General features: G+C 38.6%; 1 protein-coding gene across 1 annotated transcript in view; it reads left to right on the forward strand.

Annotated features, from left to right (window-relative positions):
• The first annotated feature begins 2,475 nt into the window (after nt 1–2,475).
• LOC101862274 (AP-3 complex subunit beta-2) overlaps nt 2,476–26,129 on the forward strand; it is a 33,960-nt gene continuing 10,306 nt past the window's right edge. Inside the window, exons 1-16 of the mRNA XM_005099397.3 lie at nt 2,476–3,108; nt 6,569–6,644; nt 8,692–8,766; nt 10,055–10,150; nt 10,481–10,641; nt 11,420–11,486; nt 11,913–12,095; nt 13,736–13,921; nt 14,475–14,572; nt 15,547–15,601; nt 16,238–16,309; nt 17,899–17,961; nt 19,163–19,295; nt 19,994–20,046; nt 24,794–24,961; nt 25,546–25,798. Of these exons, the coding sequence (XP_005099454.1) occupies nt 2,978–3,108; nt 6,569–6,644; nt 8,692–8,766; nt 10,055–10,150; nt 10,481–10,641; nt 11,420–11,486; nt 11,913–12,095; nt 13,736–13,921; nt 14,475–14,572; nt 15,547–15,601; nt 16,238–16,309; nt 17,899–17,961; nt 19,163–19,295; nt 19,994–20,046; nt 24,794–24,961; nt 25,546–25,798 (1,870 nt within the window). The 5' untranslated portion in view covers nt 2,476–2,977. The remainder of the gene's footprint in view (nt 3,109–6,568; nt 6,645–8,691; nt 8,767–10,054; nt 10,151–10,480; nt 10,642–11,419; nt 11,487–11,912; nt 12,096–13,735; nt 13,922–14,474; nt 14,573–15,546; nt 15,602–16,237; nt 16,310–17,898; nt 17,962–19,162; nt 19,296–19,993; nt 20,047–24,793; nt 24,962–25,545; nt 25,799–26,129) is intronic.

Genomic DNA, 26,129 nt, shown 5'->3' on the forward strand with positions numbered 1-26,129 from the left:
ATTCTTTGCCCTAGATGATCATTCCGATGTATTTTTCACAGCAATCAATTTGATTTGAAAAATTTGATTAGATACAGAACATTTTTTTCTTTTATAACAAAATCTTCGAACTTGTTGTTTGCTCAATACAAATGCCAACTGGCAATGTTGGTTAGACTACAAGTACGGCACGGTTAATTATGTTCCGTTGGTTGTGGAACCGATTGTCAAAGAGGTTATTATAAGTTAAATTTATTGTAATCATTTGTTTGTTTTGTTTTGTTTAGTATAGGGTTTTACGGCGCTCGCAACTGCATAAGGTCATATGAGCGCGCGGGACACACCTAATACTTTTTTTGGTAGGAAATTTTGAATTTTGCCCGGGTGGCGGCCGAAGCCTACTCTTATCGATTTTAGACCACCAAGGGATCTTTAACGTGCGCAACTTGCACACGGGCCCTCCGAGATTTCTCGCCCTTGTCCGAGAAGGCTAGGTGTAGATCTTTCCTACCAGAAGATCAGGGGTGTGGCAGAAAGACAGCTGTAAGAAAGAGTCAAGGAGTAGCAGTAGAAAGGCTGCAGAAAGAGTCAGGAGCCCAGAGGATGGGGCAGAGGGGGTGGGGGCAGAAAGAGGAGACGAAAGCAGACGACAGAATATTGCAAGAGAGCAGGAAAGGAGGTGAAAGGAGACAATTTTAGAGAAGAAATTTTTTTAATTTTTCTGTCGCTACCCGGATTCGAATCCGGGACCTTTGAATGAGAGGCCGACACCTTAACCTCTAGGCCACGAGAGCCCCCCTGTAATCATTTGTACTCTATTTGTAACCTCTGATACTAATGTGTGGAAGAGAGAGTCACACGGCTGCTGTTTTTTTATTGCTTGTTAAGTTTCGGTTGCCTGTTTGTTTATTCATTTGTTCGTGTTTTTGTCAATGTGTATTTAGATCTAGATGTGGAAGTAAAGTTGAATTATACCTTGATAATAATCTACACAGGCGTGCTTACAAGTTGAAATGGGTACCGTATAGGCCTAGTTGAATCAAGGGTGCATAAGATTTAGTTTAACATTTATAGTTTAATTACGTGGGTAGAGTTCGTACTCTGGTGCGTGGCCAGTACTTCAAAAGGGTTCATTATACTTAGCTTCCGTCAGGAACCAAATTCACGTTTGTATTTTTTATTCATGGTCCAAGAGTCTGTATTTAATTAAAAACCTGGTTCTCTTAAACATTTCCAAGACAGTTAACGTATTAAGTTGTGTTAAATCAATTTCAGTTACTTAATTAATAACCTATAATCTACAGGAGAAAGTTGTACACCTTCTGAAAATATAGCCTACATTAATCTGCAAACATCAGCTGATAAAAGCAACTTAAACGCTTTCGGTGCGCATCTTTTATGCTGACAGCACCCCTTATTCTACTTACAATGGAGCGATGGGAATACTTGCGATAAATGCGTCACAATGACGTGTTTTTGCAGTGGTCTAATGAATACATTTAGGCCTAATCACATGCACACATACCCACACACTCATGGAGAGAGAAAGAGAGAGAGAGAGAGAGAGAGAGAGAGAAAGAAAGAGAGAGAGAGAGAGAGAGGGGGGGGGCAGAGAGTGAGAGAGAGAGAGAGGGACAGAGAGTGAGTGTGTGTGTGTGTGTGTGTGTGTGTGTGTGTGTGTGAGAGAGAGAGAGAGAGAGAGAGAGAGAGAGAGAGAGAGAGAGAGAGATTGGTAGAGCACAGCCGAGAGAGAGAGAGAGAGGGGGTAAGTTATACAAGTCTTACGGAGAGAGAGAGAGAGAGAGAGAGAGAGAGAGAGAGAGAGAGAGAGAGAGAGAGAGAGAGAGAGAGAGAGAGAGAGAGAGAGAGAGAGAAATTGTTTGATGATTACAAATGTATTCGAATTCGGAGCTGTAGTGTCATAGCCTAAAACATAATTACATGTATTTCTCTGCTTTCCTGAGAGGGCAACATGATCAGGAGGTATAACGGTTTCGAGTTTTGTAAATAACTTTTGTAGGCGAGCCAGTCCATCTGTCTTCCTTCTTTGCACCCCTCCACCCCGCATGCTGAGCCTCGAGATCTCTGAAAGAACGAGTCTTTTAAAGCTGTCCATAAATACATGTATTATAGTTCTATAGGCTATGAGTATAGTAGTCCTTGGCATAGGCCTACCGATGGTGCAGGGCAAAAATTCTGCGCTTGATTATTGTGGTTCATAGATGCTGTGGCAACAATTATGACACCGATCACTGCTTATGTAATTTAAATTGTATTTCTCACAGGTCGCAGGCAGATACATTTTGCCTTTTTATGGCGAGGCCTATCCTTGACAAATTAAATATAACAAAAGAAGGAATGTGGTAGCAACTTTGAAATTGTTCTTAATCTAGTATGCAGCGAAGAAAAAATTCGGATTTTGTAAAGAAAAAAACATACAAATAATAGATCTAATATCAGTTCAATAACACCTAGCATCTGTGGTGTAGCGGTTTGGCGCTTCGCTGTCTCACATTGGAGACCCCAGTTCGATTCCTAGACGGGGTAATTTTTAACATCTCAGTCTTTCTGCTTGGACATTGTATCCCTCTCAACCCGGGTAGGCCCTGACAGATAGAGTTGGAAACCCGCCTTCTAACTGATCTAAATTGGGTCGTTAAAACATCTAGGGTCTTCATTGAAAAAAAAATTCAACTAGATTCTAGGCCTAGGCTATAAAACGGAATCATCGTTTAGGCCTATTCAGAGAACTACGTGGCTGGAAGATGTAAAACATAGCTCTATCTCGTGTCTTCCGGTGAAACGAAGAGCCACTGCTCAAGCTCCACTCCCAACTCCCAAGCGAAACTTCCGCTGGATCCTTACGAGAAGGCGTTGACCATCTTGAGCGTCTACAGTCTACTCTGCCTTCAAGACAGATTGTTTACCTTCTATTTTCTTTTTCTTTGGTGATCTGGTAAGCGAACATCAACGCTGAGGACCTAAAGCTTCGAAAAAGATGGCAGGAAACGGTGGGTTTCAAGCATCGTCATATGCAAATGACAGACCACCGAGCTCGACCGGCAGTGGGGATGGGGATATGAGTGCTGACCCCGCAAGCAGTGGCTTTTTCACAACTGATTTTAAGAAGTGAGTAGATCTATTGAAAAAAATCATCAAATGAAAAGGATTTCATATCTAAAGGCACGTGATATGAAGACTTTCCACTTGGTCCATTCTACATTGGAAGTAACTGAATAGAAAGAGGTTAGAGTTAGATCGCCTGAGCCTGATGCCTGATGTTGTTTTGATCTGTTCATGGCTCTGTTGTCATATTATGATTTCTAGTTAGGCGTTAATTATGAGCTTTAGTCAGACCACTTTTGTGACATTCTCATTCAGGGAAAAATCCCTATCCATGTCAATGGTAACTTCAAGTCCAGATACTGCTGCACACATCGGATTTAGTGCAACTTTTCATTTTCACTGTGATTATTCTCACTGGGGGTGAGGATAAACTGGATATATTATTCTCACCCTGGGTGAGAAGAAAATTGATACTATTCTCACCCTGGGTGAGAATAACGACAGTCTACTATTCTCTCCCGGTTTTTTAGTTTCGGGCATCATAGGACCTCTGTCAATGAGGGCTCCAGGCGACAAAACTCATCTCCCTCTCTCTCTCCGCTGAGCGCGTGGCGACTAAAATCGCCAACTGGTGGGCCAGCTCTCGAGTGGGGTAGGCGACTATTGTCGATTTGGGGGAAAACCTTATCTTTTGAGCAAATAACGTCACCTTTTGTTGCTACAGTATTAACTCTTATCCTGCGTCTGTGCCCAGATGCGTATCTTATCAGCAACCGATTACGTCGGACTCGCCGGGCAGGCCGCCGGGGTCACTCAGTGTGTACTGTTGGTGTACAGCGCGCGCGCCGGGAAACGGGTGTTTTCGCCATGAATACTGCGGGAGTGTGTTAACTGATGATGAAAATAACGCTCTATCCTTCATAGCATTCTATTTATAAAGTGTTACAAACACATGAAAAACCCCCTCTCACAAGCTGATAAGACATTACGAGTAGTTACGCCCATTTGAATAACCTTTCTGGACGCTCTTGTTGTTATGAATGGCCTGAGGTTCGAAAAGGGATAATTTAGGTCAATTTCCGAATGTTTTACACTCAAATTGTTCTTTGTACCTGCACAAGGGTATTCAAAACTATTAAACAAGCTCATCTTTTATCAGGTAGTATCATTTCATACAAAATCAAGCTCATTTGAAATATTTTGTATAGAAAAATGGAAGTCTTGTTTCCTGACTATCCTTTCGAGCTCCTCATGTCTAAGAGGGTCAATTTCTTCTATAATTTCATTGGACGAACATCTAGAGCTATCAACTTGGCATGTTTTGAATGAGACGTATGCCTCGATTACGAACCAACGCAGGTGGTTCTAGAAGAAGGCCACAAACGCACACAAACTCAAGCAGACTGACGCACTCACACTTGACCTGCGTGAATGGGGATCCGACTCGGGACCCGAATGACACGTAAGAGGATGCGCGCTGCGCGTGCGCTGAGCCAGGAGCTACACTGACTCGGGACCAGAACGCAGGCGAGGTGCCGAAATAGGCTTATCGGGCTACATAAACCCGGCTCCCGCAGGATGAGGGTTAATGTATTGGTTCTGTAATGGAAAATTTTACTCTTGAATAGTTTAACCAATCAAAATTAAGAAACAAAATATGCCTATGGTTAAGGCACTGCGTTTCTTAATTAAAAAAATAATTGTGGGTTCTGCTAGGGATAACAATTAAACATGTTTTTTCTGTTGTAAACAACAAATGCCAATTCTAACATTGCAATGACAAACTATTACTAACATTATTTCATTAAATATATAGCTTTCAGTTAGAAGGCTATTATTTTTAAAAACATACTCTACTCTGGCAAGTGAATTTAGAAAATATTTACACTTGTCTAAGGTTTTGGTGAAGATATTCGTGCATACTCTCAACTCAAGATTTAAACAAATGAAACAGTAACAATCCCCGCGGGAGCCTAGAAAAATCGGCCAGCGCTCTGGGGCAGGTCACGAACGGTCACTCTCTTACAATTCACAAATAATTTTCCATCATCCGTTCTCAACACCCTGGTAGACCAAAAAAAATCCATTGCATTCTCAGACTGGGTGAGAATAATATTCATTTTATTCTCACCCGGCTAGTCCAGTGTGGCCTGGAATTCACCGTAAGTAGATGTAACATTTGGAGCGCTGACAGAGGGTGTGCAGACGCTGCCAGATTGAACACGCCACCTTTTCCGATTGGTTGGCGGGGCCGTATGAGAGGCGCATGACTACTGACCTGGAATCAGTGTATACGTGAATGCGTACGCTGTTCGAGAGACTGCCTGCTGTATGTAGTGAATCAAGCATGCCCAGCGCTGTGTAGAGAGCTACAAGCTTGGCCCTGAAGCTGGAACAATATCGGCCTGCGGATACACGGTGGTCGAGTTTGGTATCACCAGTCTTGATCAGTATTCTGCTGCCTCCATACTCGGGACCGTGTTTAGCTGAACCATCAGTCCAGACTTCTACATCGGGCAGGGGGAGCGATCAAGTGGTAGCCTCTGCTGCTGCTTTCCTGACGACTGGTTTATTAGCATGCTTGCAGTCGACAACGAGATCGGTGCTAAAGGTCACGTTGCATGATGCAGCCTTCCACAGTTGTGTGTGTGTGTGTGTGTGGGGGGAGGGGGTAAAACAAACTAGCTCCTCACGTGGGTACATACCTAGTTCAGTTTCACCTACGAAGTTCTGGGCATGCTTTCTACTGCTCAACTTGCCTGTCTGCATGGGCACTGATTTTGTTGCGGAGGCTCTGCATTAGATTCGTTGCTGGCATACGCATGGGCTTCTCGAGTGAAATAGCGGTCAAGGCATCAGCTCTATGCCTTAGTGGTAGAATGTCTGCTTCAATGAGGAGGCTGTCTACACAAGTATCCTTCGAGCAGCCTGTGATGATTCTCGCTACTTCATTCTGCTTTCGTTCTGAATTAGATGGTGGTAATGATGTGGACTACCTCGAGTGGGATGTGGAATGTGATTCTAAGGATGGTATCATGAATGAAGAGGTGAATCACTCAGGAGCTATGAGCAGGGCATGTTAGCCTCAGGTCAGGGCTCAAAGGTTAAGAAGCTATATTTTCTCAGATCAACCCAAAGACACGTATGGAGTTATAATACTTAAATTTTTCTTTTTTTTTTTTTACCTGCTTTTTTATGTATTAGAGAACATTTACAGAAATATAAGTCGCTTGCGAGTTACAAACTTATAATGTTTTAGTTCTGTTGATTAATGGTTTTCAACTGTTCTAGTGTCATACATATTGAGCAGATCATGTGGAATGTTTATCCAGTAGCCTTTTAGATTTCTCATTAAAAAATACAGGTCCATGCATCCCTTACCCTAACAAGACTCTCAATCCCAAGCACTAGCTCTGATCTCTAACATCCTTTTAATGTCTTTCATCTCTTACCCCTAACCCAGTACTGCTTAAAAAGCCAGCTAGCTGTAAATTGTTCCTTCCTGTTTTTTTTTTTCTCCTAGACATGAAGACCTGAAGACGATGTTGGACAGCAACAAAGACAGTCTCAAGCTTGAGGCTATGAAAAGAATTATCGGGGTAATGTATCTTGAAATGTGTTATTAATTCTTTGTTTTTTCTTTGTTTTTTAAATGCTAGCTTTATTATTTCTGTTCTGCAGAGAGGGAGGGAGGGAGGTTTACTTTTTATTGCCAAGCCAAGTTGTTGTAGTTACAGAGGTCATTACTGAGACTATTTAATGTATATGTGCTTTGCAGCTTTAAATCTGTTTGAAATTGAGTTCTTAATTTTAAAAAAAGTTAATGAAGAAAATTTGACTGGCTGTCATCTTGAATTTTAAGGTCCATGCACATATAATTATATCTTTGTATGAAATCTTTTGTCTCAGGGAGCAGTGACAATGAACTCTGGATAGGTACTTGAGTACCATGTATACTTGTGTATAGGTCGCAACTTTTCATTTCTGCCTCCCCCAAAAATTAGGTGAGCCGTATCCACCGGATACAATGAAAGGAGAGTGCTAACAGGCGTCTATTATAGAAGTGTACGGGTCATATATATCGATCTTGGCAGTCTCGATTGGGACAAAATCAAGATTTATTTTCACTTTTGTTGCTATGAAGAATTTTGCAGTAATGACATGCAGCTTGTGCATCATATATATATACAGTCGAACCTGCGTAAGACGGAATCGCAAGGGAGCCAGAAAAAAATTCCGTCTTAGACAGGGGAATTTAGGGGGAGATGGAGGTGGGGGGGGGGGGGGTTCAAAGGTCCAGCCGGTGGGATCAAGGATCGCTTGTCCGATCGGCAAGCAGTGGTCAAAACTTCACACCTCAATTGCTATGCTGTCTGATGATGACATGCATCAACATACGTATCCAATTACCACCAGTGCTTGCCTTTCATAGGACCACTGTTTGACCTATTAAATACAGAAACGTTTGAACATCTCCCTTCTTCCATCCTTAGCCCCACCCACCATTGCCACCCCTTACTGCCATCATTGTAACAACGATTCAACGCACTCTTTTCTCGGCTGGCCGTACGATCAGGGCGGCAGGCATTGGTCAATCTAATTTCACACCTCTGGTTTCTGGACTGATGAAAGTTTCCGTAGTGGCTCGCTACTCAAGCACTCTCACGGGTAGTCGTGAGATTTAACACCCACACTACACTGACCATCTGCATCGCTCAGGGCTCACATGATGGGGTAACATCCAGAAAGCAGGGTAACATCTACCCCCAAATTGCACCTCTACTCCCCTTCCTCACCCAGCCTCATGACCATAGCGTTAGTTTAGAGCCAGCGGAACCAAACTTACGAGTTTTGTTTCAAATCAGGGCTGAGTGGGCAAAGTATTTTCCGTCTTAGACAGGTGAAATCCTCAGAAGGGAGTGGACTTTTCTTTCCGTTTCCGGGTTGGACAGGTTTCCGTTTTATACAGGTAATTAAAGAGGAATATATCAAGGGGGGAGCGGGGAGATTCCGTTAAGACAGGTTTCTGTTTTATACAGGTTTCCGTTAAGGCAGGTTCGACTGTAGTAATTTGCCATTCTTATGTCATTTATCAAAATAACATCTGATTTCTGGTCAGTTAGACCCATTATCAAAACTGGTAAGTGAAATTGTGCTTTAACAATGTGTTTGCATCATGTGACATGACCTCTGTGAGTACTGCATGTATTGGGGACCAGCAGTTTTTGGGATACCAAAGTTCATTCACACTTGACATGTGATGAAGTATACAGTTGACTGTTTCTTCAGTTTTTTAAATGCACATTGAGTACTTGATGTGATATCAGAGTACAAAAATGGAAACCAAGTTCTAGATTTGATTGCAGCTCTGTGGGATGAACATCTGGCAATATTTGTGTTGTTTCATTTTTTAAAGGTGCTTTTTAATCCGCCAAATTATGGTGTGAGACTATGTGTATGTCAACTGAAATTTCATACTTTGACAATCCCAAACTAAGGGCATGACTTACCCATTGGTACGACCTTTTGGCTAGTAGGGATCTTTCATCCGGTCATGATGGACTATTATTATTATTTATTAATGTGGTCTTTCATGTGTTCAGGAAAGCTTATTTTAGAAGTTGCTGTTTGCGGTTTTTTTTTCAGATGGTTGCTAAAGGCAAAGATGCATCTGATCTTTTCCCCCCTGTTGTCAAGAATGTTGTTTCCAAAAATTTAGAGGTGAGTATCATCACTTTGTATTATAGCTTTAGAGATAGAAATACTAATATGGTGCACTTTGTAAATGAAAATGAGAATACAGTGGGTGTGTCATAATGTAATATTTCCTTATTGAGCAAATGTATGACTCATGTAACGTCTGTTAGAAATACAATTGTTCACATATGTCACTGCACAAGAATCTCTTGGTTTTTTTATGGGATCGCATATTGTAGTGGTGTAGGCACTTGCCTCAGCACTTGGAGGTTTCTGGTTTCAGTGCTGTCTAAATTTCAAGAGATGTTCTTTTTAATAAAGTTTCATATATCTTTGAATTTAAGTAACTAACTGTTTTAAAACAGGCAGACATGAGGATCAAATGAGCCTCAGAATTAAGTAAATTGTATATATTAAATTTGAGCAATGATTGTGACATAAAATCTAAAACGATTTCAAATCAGACTTCAAGCAAATGTGTTTTGAAGGTGTTTGTTTTGACTTGATTTAGTTCATGTTGTGCTTTGTGACATTGATACATGAATTTGTGTAGTTGCAAGACTGTCTTACAACATTATAGCCTTGCAGTTCGCAGAATTGATAGGAATAGGGCTGACGTGATGCTAACTTGCAGTTTGAGACGATCTCATGGTTTATTAGGTTTTGGCTGCCTAAACAGAGTGGCCTGGCCCTCTAGGTTAAGTGTTGGGTCGTGGGGTTAACAGCTTTACCCATAAATAGTAAAAGGCAAAAGTTACAGATACATTGACATGAGAGAACTATCTTTAAATGTTGGGAGGTCCTGGAGCCTCTTCGGATGAAGAATGTATAAAACACCGCAGCCTAAGCTGAAAGGAAGTTGCCAAGTCTCTTCAGATTGATTTATGGAATGCTAGGACCCTCTGAGAGGCTAGAAAAACTGAACTTGTTGTCAAAGAGAGGCATGGATTCCACCTCCACAAACTGGGAATTAGTGAGACCTACTGGAACCAGTCTCTACAGAAACCAAGCATCAACATCAATTGACAAGCACTACAATGAAATCCTCAGGGAACAAGAGGCAGGAGTTGGCCATGGGAGACATGAAAATGTTGCACGGAGAAGGGTATGTTCAAGATGGGACACAAGTGGGAAAGTTGGGAAAGCTTGCCCAAGACAATGGAAATCACTTGTCCATGGCCCATAGCCTGCCAAGGAGGAAGGGCATTGATGACGATAATTTCTACACATATGCCTTACTGTTGTGCTGTTATGTTGTATCACAGTGACATGGACAAAATCAAAATGTTTATTTTAAATTTAATTTCTTTAGGTGAAGAAACTGGTCTACGTTTACCTGACAAGATATGCAGAGGAACAACAAGATCTTGCACTTCTCTCTATCAGTACTTTTCAGCGTGCTTTAAAGGTAAAAGCGTTTAAGTGATTTTGTCACTTTTGTGGCTATGATTTAAACCATTTATTGCTGATATGATGGCAGTAAAATGATTAGACATGTGTTTTGCCATACACTTTTCATGGATATTAATGCTTTCTATTTTTTTGTGTTAACTTACAAGATTGAAAGACTTTCATAGATTAATTCAGAATCAGCTTCTTGACACCAGAATGGGACTGATTTCCTTGTTTTTTCTGGTGTTGGATGGAATAAGTTTTATTTGCATGTGGTTGGATTGTGCTGTGATGGGGTCACACTCCATCTATTTTTGTTTCTGACATAAACTTTCTGTTCTGACAGGACCCCAACCAATTGATCCGCGCTAGTGCATTGCGAGTCTTGTCCAGTATCCGGGTGCCTGTGATCACCCCTATCATGATGTTGGCCATCAAAGAGGCAGTAATGGATATGTCGCCGTATGTCAGGAAGACAGCTGCTCATGCTATTCCAAAACTGTACAGGTATGTTGTTTTTGTCTCATGTGAACTACAGTTTGTTCTCCCCCGTCCCCACCAATGAGCGGAAGATGTATTTCCTCTGGGTGTGGAATGGGATGTGTGTGTGTGAACATCTATGCTCAGAAGTACACTATGTAATATTTACTTTCGTGAAGTGTCTGTGCATTTTTCCTCCCTTTCTTCAACATCTCTACTCCAACTACTGAAACTAAAGCCCTATATTCAGAATTTGGCATCAGTGTCAAATAGGTCGTTATGCTGCTGCACTTGGAACGGAACGGTCTTGGGTTCAAAGTGTGTTCTGGTTCTGACGTTGTGTCCTTCAGAATGACACTTACAACCACTTGAAAATGGATACGCCGTTAAGAATGGCTTGTATTGTCTGCTTGATAATGTTTGGGGGCCTATGTAAGGAAGCTTGCTCTGAATGCTTCCGTGGAAGCTGAGAATGTTTCAGAATATTATAACAGGTTCTGTTAAGTAGAGCCTCCTTTCAGGTAGGGTCGTATAAATGTAATTATTATTTTTATTAGACTTGTGAAAACAAAAAGTCTTTGTTATTATCAATCCAGCGAGGTGTTGGGGTCTTTCCCCTTTCTTTTTATATTTCGTGTGCTGGTGCATGTAGGTTGCATCAGATGTGATACACTAGAATCTGTTGCAGGTGTCTTTTGAGGAAGAAGGATAACTGATGTAATCACTGATCATATTATTATTGGACAGGATGTAGGACAAAATTTTCGTCATGGGTTGGAACTACATTATGTTTTTGACTTCACAGTTTGGACCCAGAAACCAAGGAACAGTTGATTGAAGTGCTTGACAGGCTGCTGGGTGATAAGACCACGGTAGGTTAAGATTTTTACCTGTCTGAGAACTGAGTTTTCATGGTTTCCTTGATTTCTTAAAAAAAGATTAAGTAATATAGTAACTTCGTTTTATACTGACCACACTTTCTTTAAATATGAATTAATGTAAACAAATGGAGGCATTTTTTGTTCAACAATAAAATTGTTCTGCACTAGTTAGATTCTTTTTCTGAACTTTGACCCACCAATTAAAATTGGTAATTGTTACAGCAATGTTTGAGCAAGTCAGTTTTTAAATCTTGACTTCATTGACAACAAAAATACAAAATAAAGAATTTTATTTTCTATCACTAAACATCGTGTTATTATTAATTCAATTGTCTTTAGGGCTCATTGCCATATTGTACAGCGTGGGAGCTTTAACATACGATAACTCTTAGTTTCTCTGTGGTATATATTGTGCAGCTGGTTGCTGGCAGCGCTATCCAGGCATTTGTGGAGATCTGCCCAGAGCGGATTGACCTGATCCACAAGAACTATCGAAAGCTGTGTAACCTGCTGGTGGATGTAGAGGAGTGGGGACAAGTGGTCATCCTCAACATGCTCACCCGTTATTGTCGCACCCAGTTCGTCTCACCCAACCAAGATGTAAGTTGTTTTTGGAGCTTTTGCATGCTTTCCCGTTGGGTGTGATAATGATCTGGTGCAGGTATTGAGCTTGAGAGGGTGGAAGGTATCACTTGGATTTCTTTCTTCTTATCTATCCCTCTATTGTCTCTGTGTGTCTGCCTTAGGTTTTCTCAGCACTCAGTGATTTTAGCTGTGTCAATGTGCGTCTCTTTTGGTGAGACCCTAAGTTCTTGATTTAAAACCTTTGTCAAAATTGTTTTTAACCCCATTATTTTTATTGAGTATCACCAGAGAACTGTCTTATATCGCTTTATGCAAAAAAACCAATTCAAACAACATTTTGAGAGGAAAGCAGATGTTTCTTTAAAAAAAGCGTGACTTAAAAAAAATTAGTTTAAAATGTACTGTAGGTATTCTCTGCACATGCACTTCAGTAAAGACATTTTTTGTGTTTGTTGTGATACCTTGGTTCTCAATTTTGTTGGCCCCCAAGGGCAGTGCTACTAATTAGCAGAATTCCGCAAATGGAAAAATTTGCGTTAAAATTCGCGCGACAAAATTAAAAAAAAAAAAGTAGTGAAATAAAAAATATCCGTAAATATACTAGATATCTAATAGTCAACAATAGCCAACCCATACCGGAAGTGCTCTTTTATTTGAAAGTGTAGACAGTGTCTTTCGCTTTCACCAGCTCTGTAAACAAGAGGAAGAAATGACGATTGTGGTTCAATAGATCTTGGGCATGCTAAGAAAAGAAAACTCTGAAGAGAGCTTGATTTTTTTTACCAGACTTGTTTATTTGTAAGTATTGTTGTGGATTTAAGTTGAATATAAGTAAGCTGTCAAGTTATTTAGATAGATCTGTTATACTATTGTTATAAGGATTCTACCCATTATGGTGCAAACCAGCAAAAGCAGAAAAAAGTTTAACATTAACTGTCAAGTTTTAAAGATCTAGCTGTTATACTACAGTTGTGGATGAACAGTATCGGTACAAGAGAGAAAACATGGCTTTGGATTTTTATGGTTTAACACAAGCAGAAAATTATGTATGCAAAGTATGTTTTTTTTCTCACTCATTTTCTTGTTAAATGTAGGCTTGAATAGCCAGAAATGGCATACTTAGGATGCCCTGAAACCAAAAATTCTCGAACGTCCCCCTTCAACCTTCTGCCCTGGACCTGAAAATCCTCGAAAAATGACATCAGCTGCTGGAAGCTCTGTGAAATGTCTTTTGGCCATTCCCATGAGGGGATATTAACATGTTCTTTTGCACAGTAGAATTGTAAATGGGCTTATTTATCAATATTATGCTCATACTGTGCCGGAAAACAGCATAGGGGGAACTGCTGCTTTTTCTTTCCTCATCCTTACTATCGTCATTTTTGCTCTACTTTTGTATGCTTGTCAATCTCTTGTGAACTGCTATTTCCGGGGTGCCTTGATAGTTGAAGCAGACTTTGTGCTGTTGAGGCTAGAGAGGTGATCAAAATAAGCCTGATTCCTCGTTTGGACTTCTCTGTTGACATCCACCCCTTGGCGCTCATATGACCATATGCAGTTGCGAGCTCGGTAAAACATCACTAAAACTAATAAACTAAACAATTTTGTTCACTGTTTATTTGAGGTGACACGTCTCTTATCTTTGATTGAAAAAGGACATACAAGAAGAAGAAGACCGCCCTTTTTATGAAAGTTCTGAAAAAGATTCTGACGAAGAAGATGAGGATGGTGGCGAGAAGAAGAAAACGGGAGCTTCAAAACCAGCACCGTACATCATGGATGCAGACCATAGGCTATTGCTGAGACAGTCCAAGCCACTCCTGAACAGTCGCAACTCTGCAGTAAGCTCGTGTTATGTGAAGCTAAAAAATTAGTTTCATGTTTTCAGTGTATTTGTTCCATTTGTTGTCGTATTTTTGTGTAGGCCTTGCTTACCTGTCAGTTTCTGCTATGTTGAATTTGTCTCTATCAACACTTGTACTGTTTTTGTTACTTATTTCTTTCTATAGTCCTCATGTTCATATGAATGAGGTAGTATTAGTTTGATTTAACATTTATCTGTCACTTTTCACTGTTAGGTACGGAGGGAATGATTTTTAAAATAACTTCTTATGCGATTAAGACACAATGGTTGTTCGTTGTTTTCTTGAATGAGATTGGCTGCTTGTAAGAATTTAGTTTAAAAAAAGTATGATCAGGATGTTATGTGAAAGTTACTTGTCTTGGTCTTATTGTGTTCTCAAAACTGAAATATAAGACACTGATTGACACTTTTCTCTAGCTGTTATCTGCAAGTCTGTGTGATGAGGTGGCCACTGTTGTCCACTTTATAAAGTGTTAATTAAAGAATTTCTGATATTTTTGTTAGCCATAAACATTGTTTTTTTTCCACAGGTGGTTATGGCTGTTGCACAGCTGTACCATCACTGTGCCCCCAAGTCAGAAGTTGGAGTTGTTGCCAAAAGTCTTATTCGTCTTCTGAGAAGTCACAAGTGAGAGACTGATTTTTACTTGATTGATTAATAGAGGAAACATATTCTTGATGATTGATACCACTGTTGTGTTGTATTGCAATCAATTTCAGAGATGCGAATGGTAAAATGGTTGGTAATCAAAGCAAGCCTAGTTACCTGGATGTGTCTTTTAGCTAGACACATTAACCCTAGCTGAAAATGTGGCAGTGCTTCAGCATGCGACAGTGGTTTGAAAGTAAGTGGAAGTATTTTATGATTTGTATGCTTTGATTGAATTCTTCTAAGTAAAACAATTTTCAGTTTGGGTGAATTAAAGTTGTCTTTTCACTTTGTCTGATATAATGTCATATCTGTTGGAAGTGAAAGCTAAAAAAAAAGCAGCATAAAGTGAGTGCATTTATTTTAGTAAAGCTTATTTCATATCAAGTAAAATGCTTTTGTTTAGAGTGGTTAATTTTTTGTAACCTAAAACCATTTTCTGATGCCTTTTTGGTTTTTCTTCAGTCCCTAAAGTCATTTGCTCTCTCTTCTTTTAAGCTAGCATACACGAACCTCAGTTTTTTTTTTATCATTGTCATTTTTAAACAGCTTGCACATTCTAGCATTTATGTGGTTGCAACAATCTTGTTTATTTTTAAAAAAATCCATAACGGGAGTTCTGGCATCACAGAGACTACGGGGGGGGGGGGGGGGGGGGGGGGGGGATCTGCCATATGTAATATGTTGTGTCTGATAAGGAGTTGCTGTTTCATAGCTTCTTGTCTTATCAAATATACATTACAAGGAAGACAATGAAAAATGTGAACTGTTCATTCTGATTTTAACTATTTTATTTTTTGTTTGAATTTCATATGGTTTTGTAAGCTTATAATTAGAAATATCTGACTGTGGGGATACATTATAAAAGCTCGTCTATTCATGCACTGCTAATTTTTTGTGCTTTTACATATATATCTTTTTAGTATCTGAAACACATTTTTTTAAATTCACAGGGAGACTCAGTATGTTGTTCTCAGCAATATTGCCACTATGACAAACAAGAGAAGGGTAAGTAAATAGCTAATATGATATACGTTATGAATTTATTTTATTTTTAAAGTCTGATAAAGCCTTATTCTCTTTCATAATTTTGTGGCGTCGGTGGCCTAGTGGTTAGGCTCTCGGACTCGCAACCGTAAGGTCGTGGGTTCGAATCCCGTCAAGGGCCCGACGTTGTGTCCTTGGGAAAGGCACTTTACACGAATTTCCTCACTTCACCCAGGTGGGAATGGGTACCCGGCTATAGACAGCGAAAGATCTTGTCAGTTTGTTAGTGTTTGAGCGCTTAATCGGCTGCTTGCACTGTATGCTTCCCGGGACGCTGAGAATGTTTCGGAGTGTTTTATGGTCTGCTGGGGTAATAATATAGTGTAAAGCGCATAGAGCCTGCTGTTGAGTGGGGATATGCGCTATACAAATGCTATCTATTATTATTTATTATTATTTCAGCATTTGGTTGCTCTATGTTATTCTAGTAGAATATGTGTGTTGTCATTTCCTTTCGTTTTCTGAATATTTTTTAAAGAAAGCCCATATATGGCCTTGTGAATTTATAAACTGAAAATTTCTTTACAGATAAATTTTTCCGCCTTGGAGAAAGCTCAATATTTCTGGTTTTCATGACTCATGTTCTGAATGTTACAGGGAATGTTTGAGCCATACCTCAAGTCATTCTACGTGAGATCCTGTGACCCTCTGCACGTGAAACTTCTGAAAGTAAGTACACCCAAGGAACCAACCAAAGAAACACAATTCAAATGAAACAAATGTGGACAGTTTAGATGGTGTGATAGAACATACATCTCATCAATTTTTTTGATTATTTTCTAAATTGAATAGAATAGTCATGAGGATACAGTTGTTTGAACCTGTAATAATCAAATGTGTCATGACGTGGTGGAATCAGGCGCTCGTCAATTTTTGGGCATTTGGGGTTATTGGTATCATCTGAAAGATTATTCATTTGCCTTGCTTTCTATGAAAAGAACATCCATCTATCTTGAATAGATGTCGAAATATTTGCGATTGAAGGAGGTGGGGGTAGCATGGTTTTAAAGGGTAGAATTAGTGAGAAAATGGCCTCCAAAGTTTGGTAACTTCTATAGCTTGAGAGTCCTTGAAAGCGGAAAACGTACATATTCTTTACCATTAATTGACGTTTTTCCGTTAAATTCACATGAAAATGTGTTTTATATGGACATAAAAGGTGTTGAGCCAAATAACAAAAATTTTTAAAAAAATTGCCGAACTGGAGGAAAAATGTCTATTTCTTTGATTTCCTTATTTGGACGAGTGCCTGATTTCACCACGATGCCTCACAAATCATTTAAGGCTGTTTTGTGTTATACAGTACACATGGCACATCTCATATGGGACTCTTTTGAGCACAAGGCAGGATCAATGACCTGCCATCTTTTATACCTTGTTATGTCTCTTGTACATATGCCTTTGATGTTGCATATTTCTCTTTTTTTTTTAGCTGCAATAAGCTGCTATTTCTTCCCAGGTTCTAAACTTTATCTTTGTTTTAGCCATGTTTCATTTTCAAGTATCTTTGTGTATTAGAAGAAGTGGATGGTTTTTCCTATTTTCTTTCTGCAGTTCTTTGTGGAGGAGGTCTTTTGGTAATTTCTCGTCTTTAATGTATTATAATAATAATCTAACAAAGGTGTTCAAGACCTCTTAGTTTTCTTTTTTTGAGCAGCGAAAATACAATTGAATTGAAGTTCCTAATCTTTCCACGATCTCTGTTTTGGTATTTTTGTATGAATATATTTTCCCCATCTTGACAAGGCGTGTCATGTGAAAGCTTTTCAGCCTTTTGATTGATGTCCAGGTTTCATTTGTAGGCAGAAGCATGCTCAGATTACATGTTTAGGACTACTGAACAAAAAAATATCAAGTAGCAAGAGTGTTGGTGGTTAATTAGTACTCTAGTGTGAGTGGGTGGTTGGCGGGTGCTCTGGTGTGGTTTGCTTCTTCTTTCCTATGAAACATCTATCGTCCTTATCTCCCCTTCTTCTTTTTTATGTTTGTTACTCTCTTGTAACACCTCTAATCTTCTGGCGCTCATATGACCTTATGCAGTTGCGGTCGCCGTAAAAACCTCTACTAAAACTAAAAACTATCTCTAGTGTGTTCTACCTTTTCTACTTCTTTTTAGTTCTAATTTTGTCCTAATTTGTGCTTACTGAAGTGTGACCAGCGTGATCGACAGTTGCTGTAAACTGCTAACCAGGGACCAAAAGTAGTATTGTTTCCCATAGACTCTGTCCCCACAATCTTAATGAAATTTTGTTTTCCAGCTGGAGATCCTCACTAGTTTGGCCACAGAGACCAACATTTCCACCATTCTGAGAGAGTTCCAGGTATTTACTGTGTTTTTAAATTTTACACTGCAACTGTGAATCATTATTTGCTTAATGTTGACATCCACATACTGATCATCGTAATCTTAACATGAGTAATTATTCAGATAGCTACCAAAACAGCGATGACAACAATAATGACAATGATAATAACAATAGCATATCCCATCCTATGGGCCCATGGCGTTTTTTTGTAGGTATAAATACTTTGTTCAGATGTACTTACACGCTCTTGCTCACTCTCTGATGGACACCTACTTTCCAATTCTGCAGATGTGCTCAACCCTCGCCACGTTTGCTAATGTTAACATTTACACTCTACTCTCTTATGTGCTTGTGCACACACATTGTCACTTTCTACAAAGTAAGGGAAGAAGCCAAACCCGTGGCCACTCAAATATTTATGGTTTAGTTTCAGTGGAAATTATGAACACCCCCACAGTGTTTCAGTATAATTATCTATCTGTATTTCAACATGAGTGATGCTTGCCAGACGTGCAATTTTACTGGACAAAAATGATCCTCGTTAACAGTGACTTTTGTGAAATTTTGAATATAAATGTGAAGAATGAATTTAAGATTTTGTTAATTTTTCTTTGCAAATGGGTAGTCTTCTCAAAGTGAGAATGAGAAAAAAACCCAAACGCCCCTCCCCCCCTCCCCACCCCTCCCCCCAGCCACTGTAGATTGCATTTCAGTCAGAAAAAGACATAAATTTGCTGTTAGAAATTTTTTTTGCACCAAGCTCAGAATATCTCAAATACTTTTAGTTTTGTGTCTTGTCACTGTTTAGTGAAAGTTTTAAAATTGTCTTGTATGGATAAGTGATTAAAAATGTTAAGTTAGAGTTTACTTTAGGCAGAGAACTGGATGAAACTTGTTTTTTATCATCCTCATTTGGCAAAAGTCATCATTGTCGATGAAGCGAAGTATTGTATTCTCGCTATTTTGAGTCTTTAAAGATTAAAAGCTTATGAAAAGATAAATCTATGCTCATACAGTCTTTTAAACTGTATTTGTATTGACTGACTTTTTTTGTTTCTGGTGTATATGTTTTGCTGTGATAATGACTTTGTCTTTGACAGTATTTGTTTGTGATTTTGTTTTTGTCTGGGTTAAATGCATTATAAGCATTAACTAGGTTATTTTAAAAGTGACTGTAAAGGGAATTTCTATTTATCAATTTTCACGTGTATTCCAGACATATGTTACTAGCTCGGACAAAGACTTTGCGGCTGCCACCATCCAGGCTATAGGTCGTTGTGCCAGCTCCATAGCAGAGGTTACGGACACCTGCCTCAATGGTCTGGTTAGACTCATGTCAAATAGAGATGGTATGTCTGTCAGAACCTTCAGTGTTTTATCACGAGACAGTGTATTTCACTCCTTCAGCTTCTCCATTTCACTCGTTAGCTGGAAGGTCTACTGTTCTTTTTTAGTTTTATTGTCAGGTCCCAGAAGAAGAGAAAAACATTTAAAGTTGTTCCTTCCTTGAACAGGTGGGACTTGTACTGGAATATTATATATTATATAATTGAAATTTATTTGATGAATGTTTCTCTATTTGAGAGCATTACAACGAGATTGGCTTCCTTGTAACTGGATGGAACAGAGAGTGTCATTGTCGTTGTCAATTGTTTTTTTTTTTCCTGAAAAATATGGTACTATCAAATGAAGATGCATCAACCGCAAAAAAAAGGAGAAAGAGAAATCAAGAGCAGTATACATTGCAAGTTTAATGTTTAAACTGAGTGCATTTGTAAATAGAAGCATTTATGAAGTTCCTAATTAGCTGAACAGTAGTTGCCCTTTTCTAATATAATTTACCTTTTTTCATTTTTATACAACTTTAATAGAAATTGAAATGTGTATGACTTTTCCTATTTAGTTAATAGTACAATTTGAATTGTACTATAATTTTCCATATTTAGTTAATAGCTTATCATGCATTATTAATAGACATTGGAATGGGCCTGACCTGTTCTGCCGTATCGGGTTGGCTCAAATGTGTTTCAAATGTTCCCTTTTTCAGAGGCTGTTGTTGCAGAGAGTGTGGTGGTTATCAAGAAGCTGCTGCAAATGAGGGTAAGTACCTTCTTGTTGGCTTTGGAGTCTGTTCAGTATGTCGGCCCTGCCCAGATCATCAAGAAATATATCCCTTAGGACCACTGGAATCTTTGTGTTTATTTTATACATAATTTGGTTCAGGCTTCAACCCTTGTGAAGAGTTGGGAATGTTGAAATATCAAAGAGGTGTAAATACCTGTGGTAAGCATATATACCTTTTTTTATGGACACATCATCTTTATTAAGTAGAAGAGCTGAAATGTTGGTAACTGTTATATATTTTCAAATATGTTTCTGTATTAAAAGATAATGTTGCTATTGTTTGGGTATGTATTCTTCTGACACAAAGTTAAAAAACGATTCCCAAGGTACAGTAATATGTGAGGCAGCATGGTGAAATCCGGCGCTTGTCAAAATGATGAAATCAAAGAAACCGACATTCTCCCTCTCTTTTGGCAAATTTTATCGAATTTAATGTTTTTTGGCTCAACATAGTTTTTGTCCACTTAAAAAACATTTCCGTGTAGATTGTACTGAAAGATTAAAGGCGCAAAAAATGTAATTTTGCAGTTTCCAAGGACTCTCACGGTCTGAAAGTCACAGAAATTTCACGTCCATTTTTCTCGCTAATTTTAGTTCTGAAACAAGCGGCCCCCACTTTTTTAAAGGCAAATATCTTGACTCTTATGCAAGATAGATGAGTGTTTTTTAAGTCAAAAGCAAGATAACAGAACCAAATTTAGAATGATAACAATAACTCCATATGCCCAAAAATAGTACAAGCGTCTGATTTCACTGCATCGTGACACATATTCTTATAATAAGATTAATTGCTTTAGAAGTTATCTAGATGCTATGTAGAATTTGAGACAACCAAATTTATCAACTACTACCATGGTTTCAACAATGACAGCATATGCATAAGTCGTCTAACACTGGTGTCCTCTGTGTTTGAATAAAGTCGAAAATTCTAACTCACAGAGTAATAATATATGACATTTATACAAAGCTCACTCTGATTAAAGAAAACAGGCTCTGAACGCTTTGCAGGTACAATAGAAATATTTAAAGTGTACATTGTGTTCTAACACATTTTTAAAATATATATCTCATTAGTATAATAACTGAAATGACTTGAGCTAACATTTTATCAGTTTTATCATTTTGCCCTTCTTGAGAGTATAGTTTGATTTCGGACTTTTGAAGAAAGTGAAATAACTGTAGTGTTTATAGAGTGCTTTGTTTGAAATTAGAAAAGTTAATGTAAGATGATTGTTGTAAGGCCATATACACTCTCTGGAACGTAGATGAATTTTGTTGTTGTTGAAAATTCGTTGATGATTTGGGCATGGTGTTCATTTCAACTTTGCTTCATTGAGTGGTTTCACTGCTTTCCACCTTAAAATTATATTGTCTTTTTTGGTCATCGGGGATATCTACCTTTCATGGAGATAGTGAATGCAGGAAAAAAACATTTGCTTCTATTTGTATGTTCTGATTGAAATTGTGTTGAGTTACCTGTCTTTGTCTTAAGAGGTTGGTGCACATGGGAATTTGTCATTGCATTCTTAATTCATGTTTATGATTTTTCTTCAGCCTCAAAAAGACTCAAAGTCAAAGGTTTTTGTGATGTAGACTTTCCGCTTTGGGTTTTTTGGTGCTTCAAAAGTTCCAGATTTTATGTGTTGTTCACATAGCTATTGTGTTTCAAATGATTTAGATCGTTGAAACATGCATGCATAGCACAAAGCCGGAATGGGCTCAATTATTTAAAAGGATACAGGTAGATGAGTTAAAAGGGCTTTTTATTTTTTTTAACCTCAAGTGGTCTTGGTCTTGGTGATGGTTGGAAATATTTTTTAAATATTTGTGTCTCCTTTGTCCTGATTTTTGCATGTCATCTGACTTTGTTACTGCTACTTGAATAGAATCCTTCTTATCCAAGGCATTTTCCCTAAACTTGTTTCTGAGTTGGTGATGGTGATTTCATACTTAAATACAATTTTCGATACTTCCAATTGTATTTTTTTCTTAATGAATATCAAATACCCAAAAGTCTTAAAGAGCGGCATTTAGTTTTCATCCCTGCTATGTTTTTTTCATGACTTTATGTGGAGGATAATTTACTCTCAGCGCTGTGGGAGGGAACTGAGTCACAATGAGTACTTTAGTTTTCACATACATTCTCTTTTGCGCGCTCATATGACCTTATGCAGTTGCGAGCGCCGTGATACTCTTACTAAAACTTTAAAAAATACATTCTCTTTCCTTCTCTGTCTGTCTGTCTGTCTGTCTGTCTGTCTGTCTGTCTGTCTGTCTGTCTGTCTGTCTGTCTGTCTGTCTGTCTGACACACACACACACACACACACACACACACACACACACACACACACACACACACACACACACTCACACTCACACTCACACACACACACACACACACACTCACACTCACACACACACACACACACACACACACACACACATGCCCAAATCAGTGCTGATGTTGTGAGCTTGGAAAGTTTGGTGCTATGTCTACTCCAAAATGGAAATGTTGGATCCAAATAAATTACATTTGTGTTTTGATTGGTAAAATACCAATTTTCACATTATTCTCCAAAGTCTGTTTGGTATTGATGACATCTGGCTATGTAACTGGCTTTGGACCAGGGCTGATTTGCATGACTGGCTAGACTTTGGCTAGACTTTAGAGAGGCGTCAACATACTCGTGCAATTTTCATTATTTGGTCACCATTTAATTCTATGAGTTAGATCTGTAATTCTTATTGCCCCCTTGTAATGAAATTAAGAAATTGCGAGTAGACAAAAAATTAAAGGTAACAGTGGGTAAGCACCTCTTGTAGTTAATCCTATTGTGTAATTTGTCATGGTATGGTTTGACCTTTTTTTTGGGTTTGTGTAAAGAGGGGCTCTTATTTTATGGTGACCATCAGTAGTGAACAGTCATGGTCGGTTCTGATAAAATGTACCTGTGATATTGGATGTTGATTTTTTACCAGAAGTGCATCCAGTCTTCTTTTGATTTAAGAAGTAAAAATTTGTGCAATGAACTCTTTTACCCTGAAATGACAAAGGGGGAAAAGGGAGAGAGAGAGGGAGGGAGGGAGGAAGGAAGGGCCGTTTGTCAAACTATTTTTTTTGTTTTCTGATATTTCATGTGGCTCTCGGTGCAGCTGGTTGGATGGGCTCCAACGTCAGGCACTTTTGTTTTTGATCCCCCTCATTTTTTCCCTTCTTGTTTTTTCTTGGCTATATTTTGATAGTCTTTGTGTTGAAATTTCATTTTTTCGCTTCGAAAAAGACAAACGCAATAAGTGTACTACTGTCAAATAAGTGGTTGCTCTTCTCATCACCAAAAACAAATATTATTGTTTTTATCTTCTGTAGTTTAATCTGAACTCATTAACTTATTACAATTATAATGTGTTTGCTCTGGTTGATCGTTATAAAGTCATGTAGTCTTTTGGACAGATGCAGAAAGTAAAAGTTAAAGTATTAGATTATACTTTTATTGTATCCCTTTCAATCGAAGACTCACACAACCTTGCAAAAACTAAATTTGATGTCCTTTTCATTCGATTTGGTCCTCCTTTTCTGGAAGTGGGTGCTTAACATGATGGCTTGTTTGTTTCTTAAATGCTGTGTGTTGACATAAGAGTGAAGGTTATGGATAGGGTGATTCTGTTTTTATATTAGATGTCAAGGCTTTTGTATCAGTTATTCCTGTCTACTGACTTGCCTTTCTTTTGAAGCTCAAGGTTTCGTGGATTTAAATCACGTCAAGAATCAATTTTCCTCTCCTTCCAGTATTTTTTAAAACAATCTTTGTGCACAAAGCGGTTCAGGTTATTAGTAAAAAAAAACAACTGTAGTACTATTGTGTAATTTTTGTCACCTTAAGAAAATAGTCCGATTAATTTAGAGCACCATGACAGTGTCACTGAAAGATGGATTGTGGGTATGAGTTCACATTGAGAATGATAAATGGATGGTGTTTATTTTCAGGTCTTAAAAGGAATGTAATTGAGGATTCAAAATTAGAAAACCTTCTGGTTTGTGGGTTGCCAGTGGGTGCTTTTGTGTGGGCTACTCCTCTGCCTTAGCTATGTCCCTGTTATCCTATTTGTCACTGTTATCCTGGTCCATTCCTGGGGAAATATGAATTTTGACATGTTGACTCTCTGAAGACTTCTAAACAATAGCGACACTAGGTTGCCCTAAAGAACCATATCAATAATGAGTGAACTGAACCGAACATATTCCATACATAAACTGACTTCCTACTCCACTTTTTGTATATTACAAGCAAGTCATGTAAATCAAAAGTAAGCTAACTCATCAGTATTACAGCTTCTCGTCTGAGTTCTCTTTAACATCTTACCAACATGGAAACACAAGGGTTTCAAAACTTTATTTACAGCTGTATGAATGAGATTGATTTTAGGTTGTTAAGAAAGTGCTTATTCTAATTTATGTGAAAATAATCTTTTCTGTTCTTTACTCCTGCCTTTTTTTTTGTGGTACAGACTGTTGATCAAATGTAGAGTATTGAGTCCCTGTTTTTAGTTAGTAGCTATTGTTGAGAATCCTGTTTTTTTCTCTTTTTTTTGTTGTTCTCATACTAACTTTAACTGTTACAGAACTTGATTGTTTATTTTTGTGTTTTATACATGCTTACTTACTGTTTGTGGGTTTTTTAAAAGTTCTAAATTAGTACTCAATGTGCTTTTTTTTCTGTTTAGCCGTCTGAACACAAGGACATCATCTGCTACATGGCGAAGATGGTGGACAAAATCACAGTACCCATGGCCCGAGCCAGCATCCTGTGGCTGATTGGAGAGTACAGTGAGAGAGTGCCCAAAATTGCTCCAGATGTTCTCCGTAAAATGGCCAAGGACTTTATTAATGAGGTTTGCTTTCAGTTTTTTTCTGTTTCTCCTCTTTCTTTTCTCTTTTTCTATCTGAACCACATGGTATTCACAGGCTATGAAGACACATACACTCTGTTTCCTAAATTTATCATGTCTGTCAGAATGAAGGTAGGTACAGCAAAACAACAAGAAAGAAGAAAAGAGGAGGAAGGAAGACAGGAGGAAGGTAGTACCCTCTGAGCTATAGCTTATCCCTCTAAAAGTCTAGGTTTAAAGTCAATAAAGCATTTGTGGAGATGCTAGGCTGGAGAAGTAAAGTTTGAAGATGCGATTAAACATATGGGAGGGCTTAATAGTATTGGTGTAGTGCATCACATGGAATTATGGTGGAAAAATAGAGTATTGGTGTAGTGCATCACATGGAATTATGGTTGAAAAATAGAGTATTGGAAGAGGATCCAAAGTTTTGACACATTGTACTCGCCTCATTTTGAGTTTATAATGACCATTATCCTGTTGACTCTCCATAAACTACGAGTCATATACAACAGTTCTCGAAAGTTATATTTTGTTGATTACAATTGATGTGGATGATATTATACAGAATAATATTTTTCTCTCAGGAGGACATTGTGAAACTGCAGATCCTGAACCTGGCGGTCAAGTTGTGCATCACCAACCCCAAGCAGACCAAACTGCTGTGCCAGTATGTGCTCAACCTGGCCAAGTATGACCAGAACTATGACATTCGTGATCGCTCGCGCTTCTTGCGTCAGTTTGTCATGCCCTCAGACAAACCATGTGCTTTGGCAAAGTATGTGAAGAAAATTTTCCTTGCCACCAAGCCCGCTCCTGTATTGGCTTCCAAATTCAACAGTAAGTGAAGTTAGATAGTCGTGATTACATGTAGAGAACTCCTTCAGAAGAAAAACCGATAGGACATTTATTGTGTCTTGCATGACATGGGGAGACCACGCAATGTATATGTCAGGACGAGTAAATGGTAGCCTGCAGATAAAATGCTTTGATTACTTTTGATCCGACTGTGTTGTAAGAGTGAGCAATTTTTGGCCAACTCCATTCCCCTTGTGATGCTTTTATCATTGCAATCTTTTATAGTCAAAGCTTTACCCTAGACTTTGTACTTTGACTTCTGAGAACCAGTGATCCTATTTTGGCAATACAAGACAGTTGTCCCTGTTACTAA

Source organism: Aplysia californica, unplaced genomic scaffold (assembly GCF_000002075.1).
Source record: "Aplysia californica isolate F4 #8 unplaced genomic scaffold, AplCal3.0 scaffold00211, whole genome shotgun sequence".
In the NCBI taxonomy this organism is placed as follows: Eukaryota; Metazoa; Mollusca; class Gastropoda; order Aplysiida; family Aplysiidae; genus Aplysia; species Aplysia californica.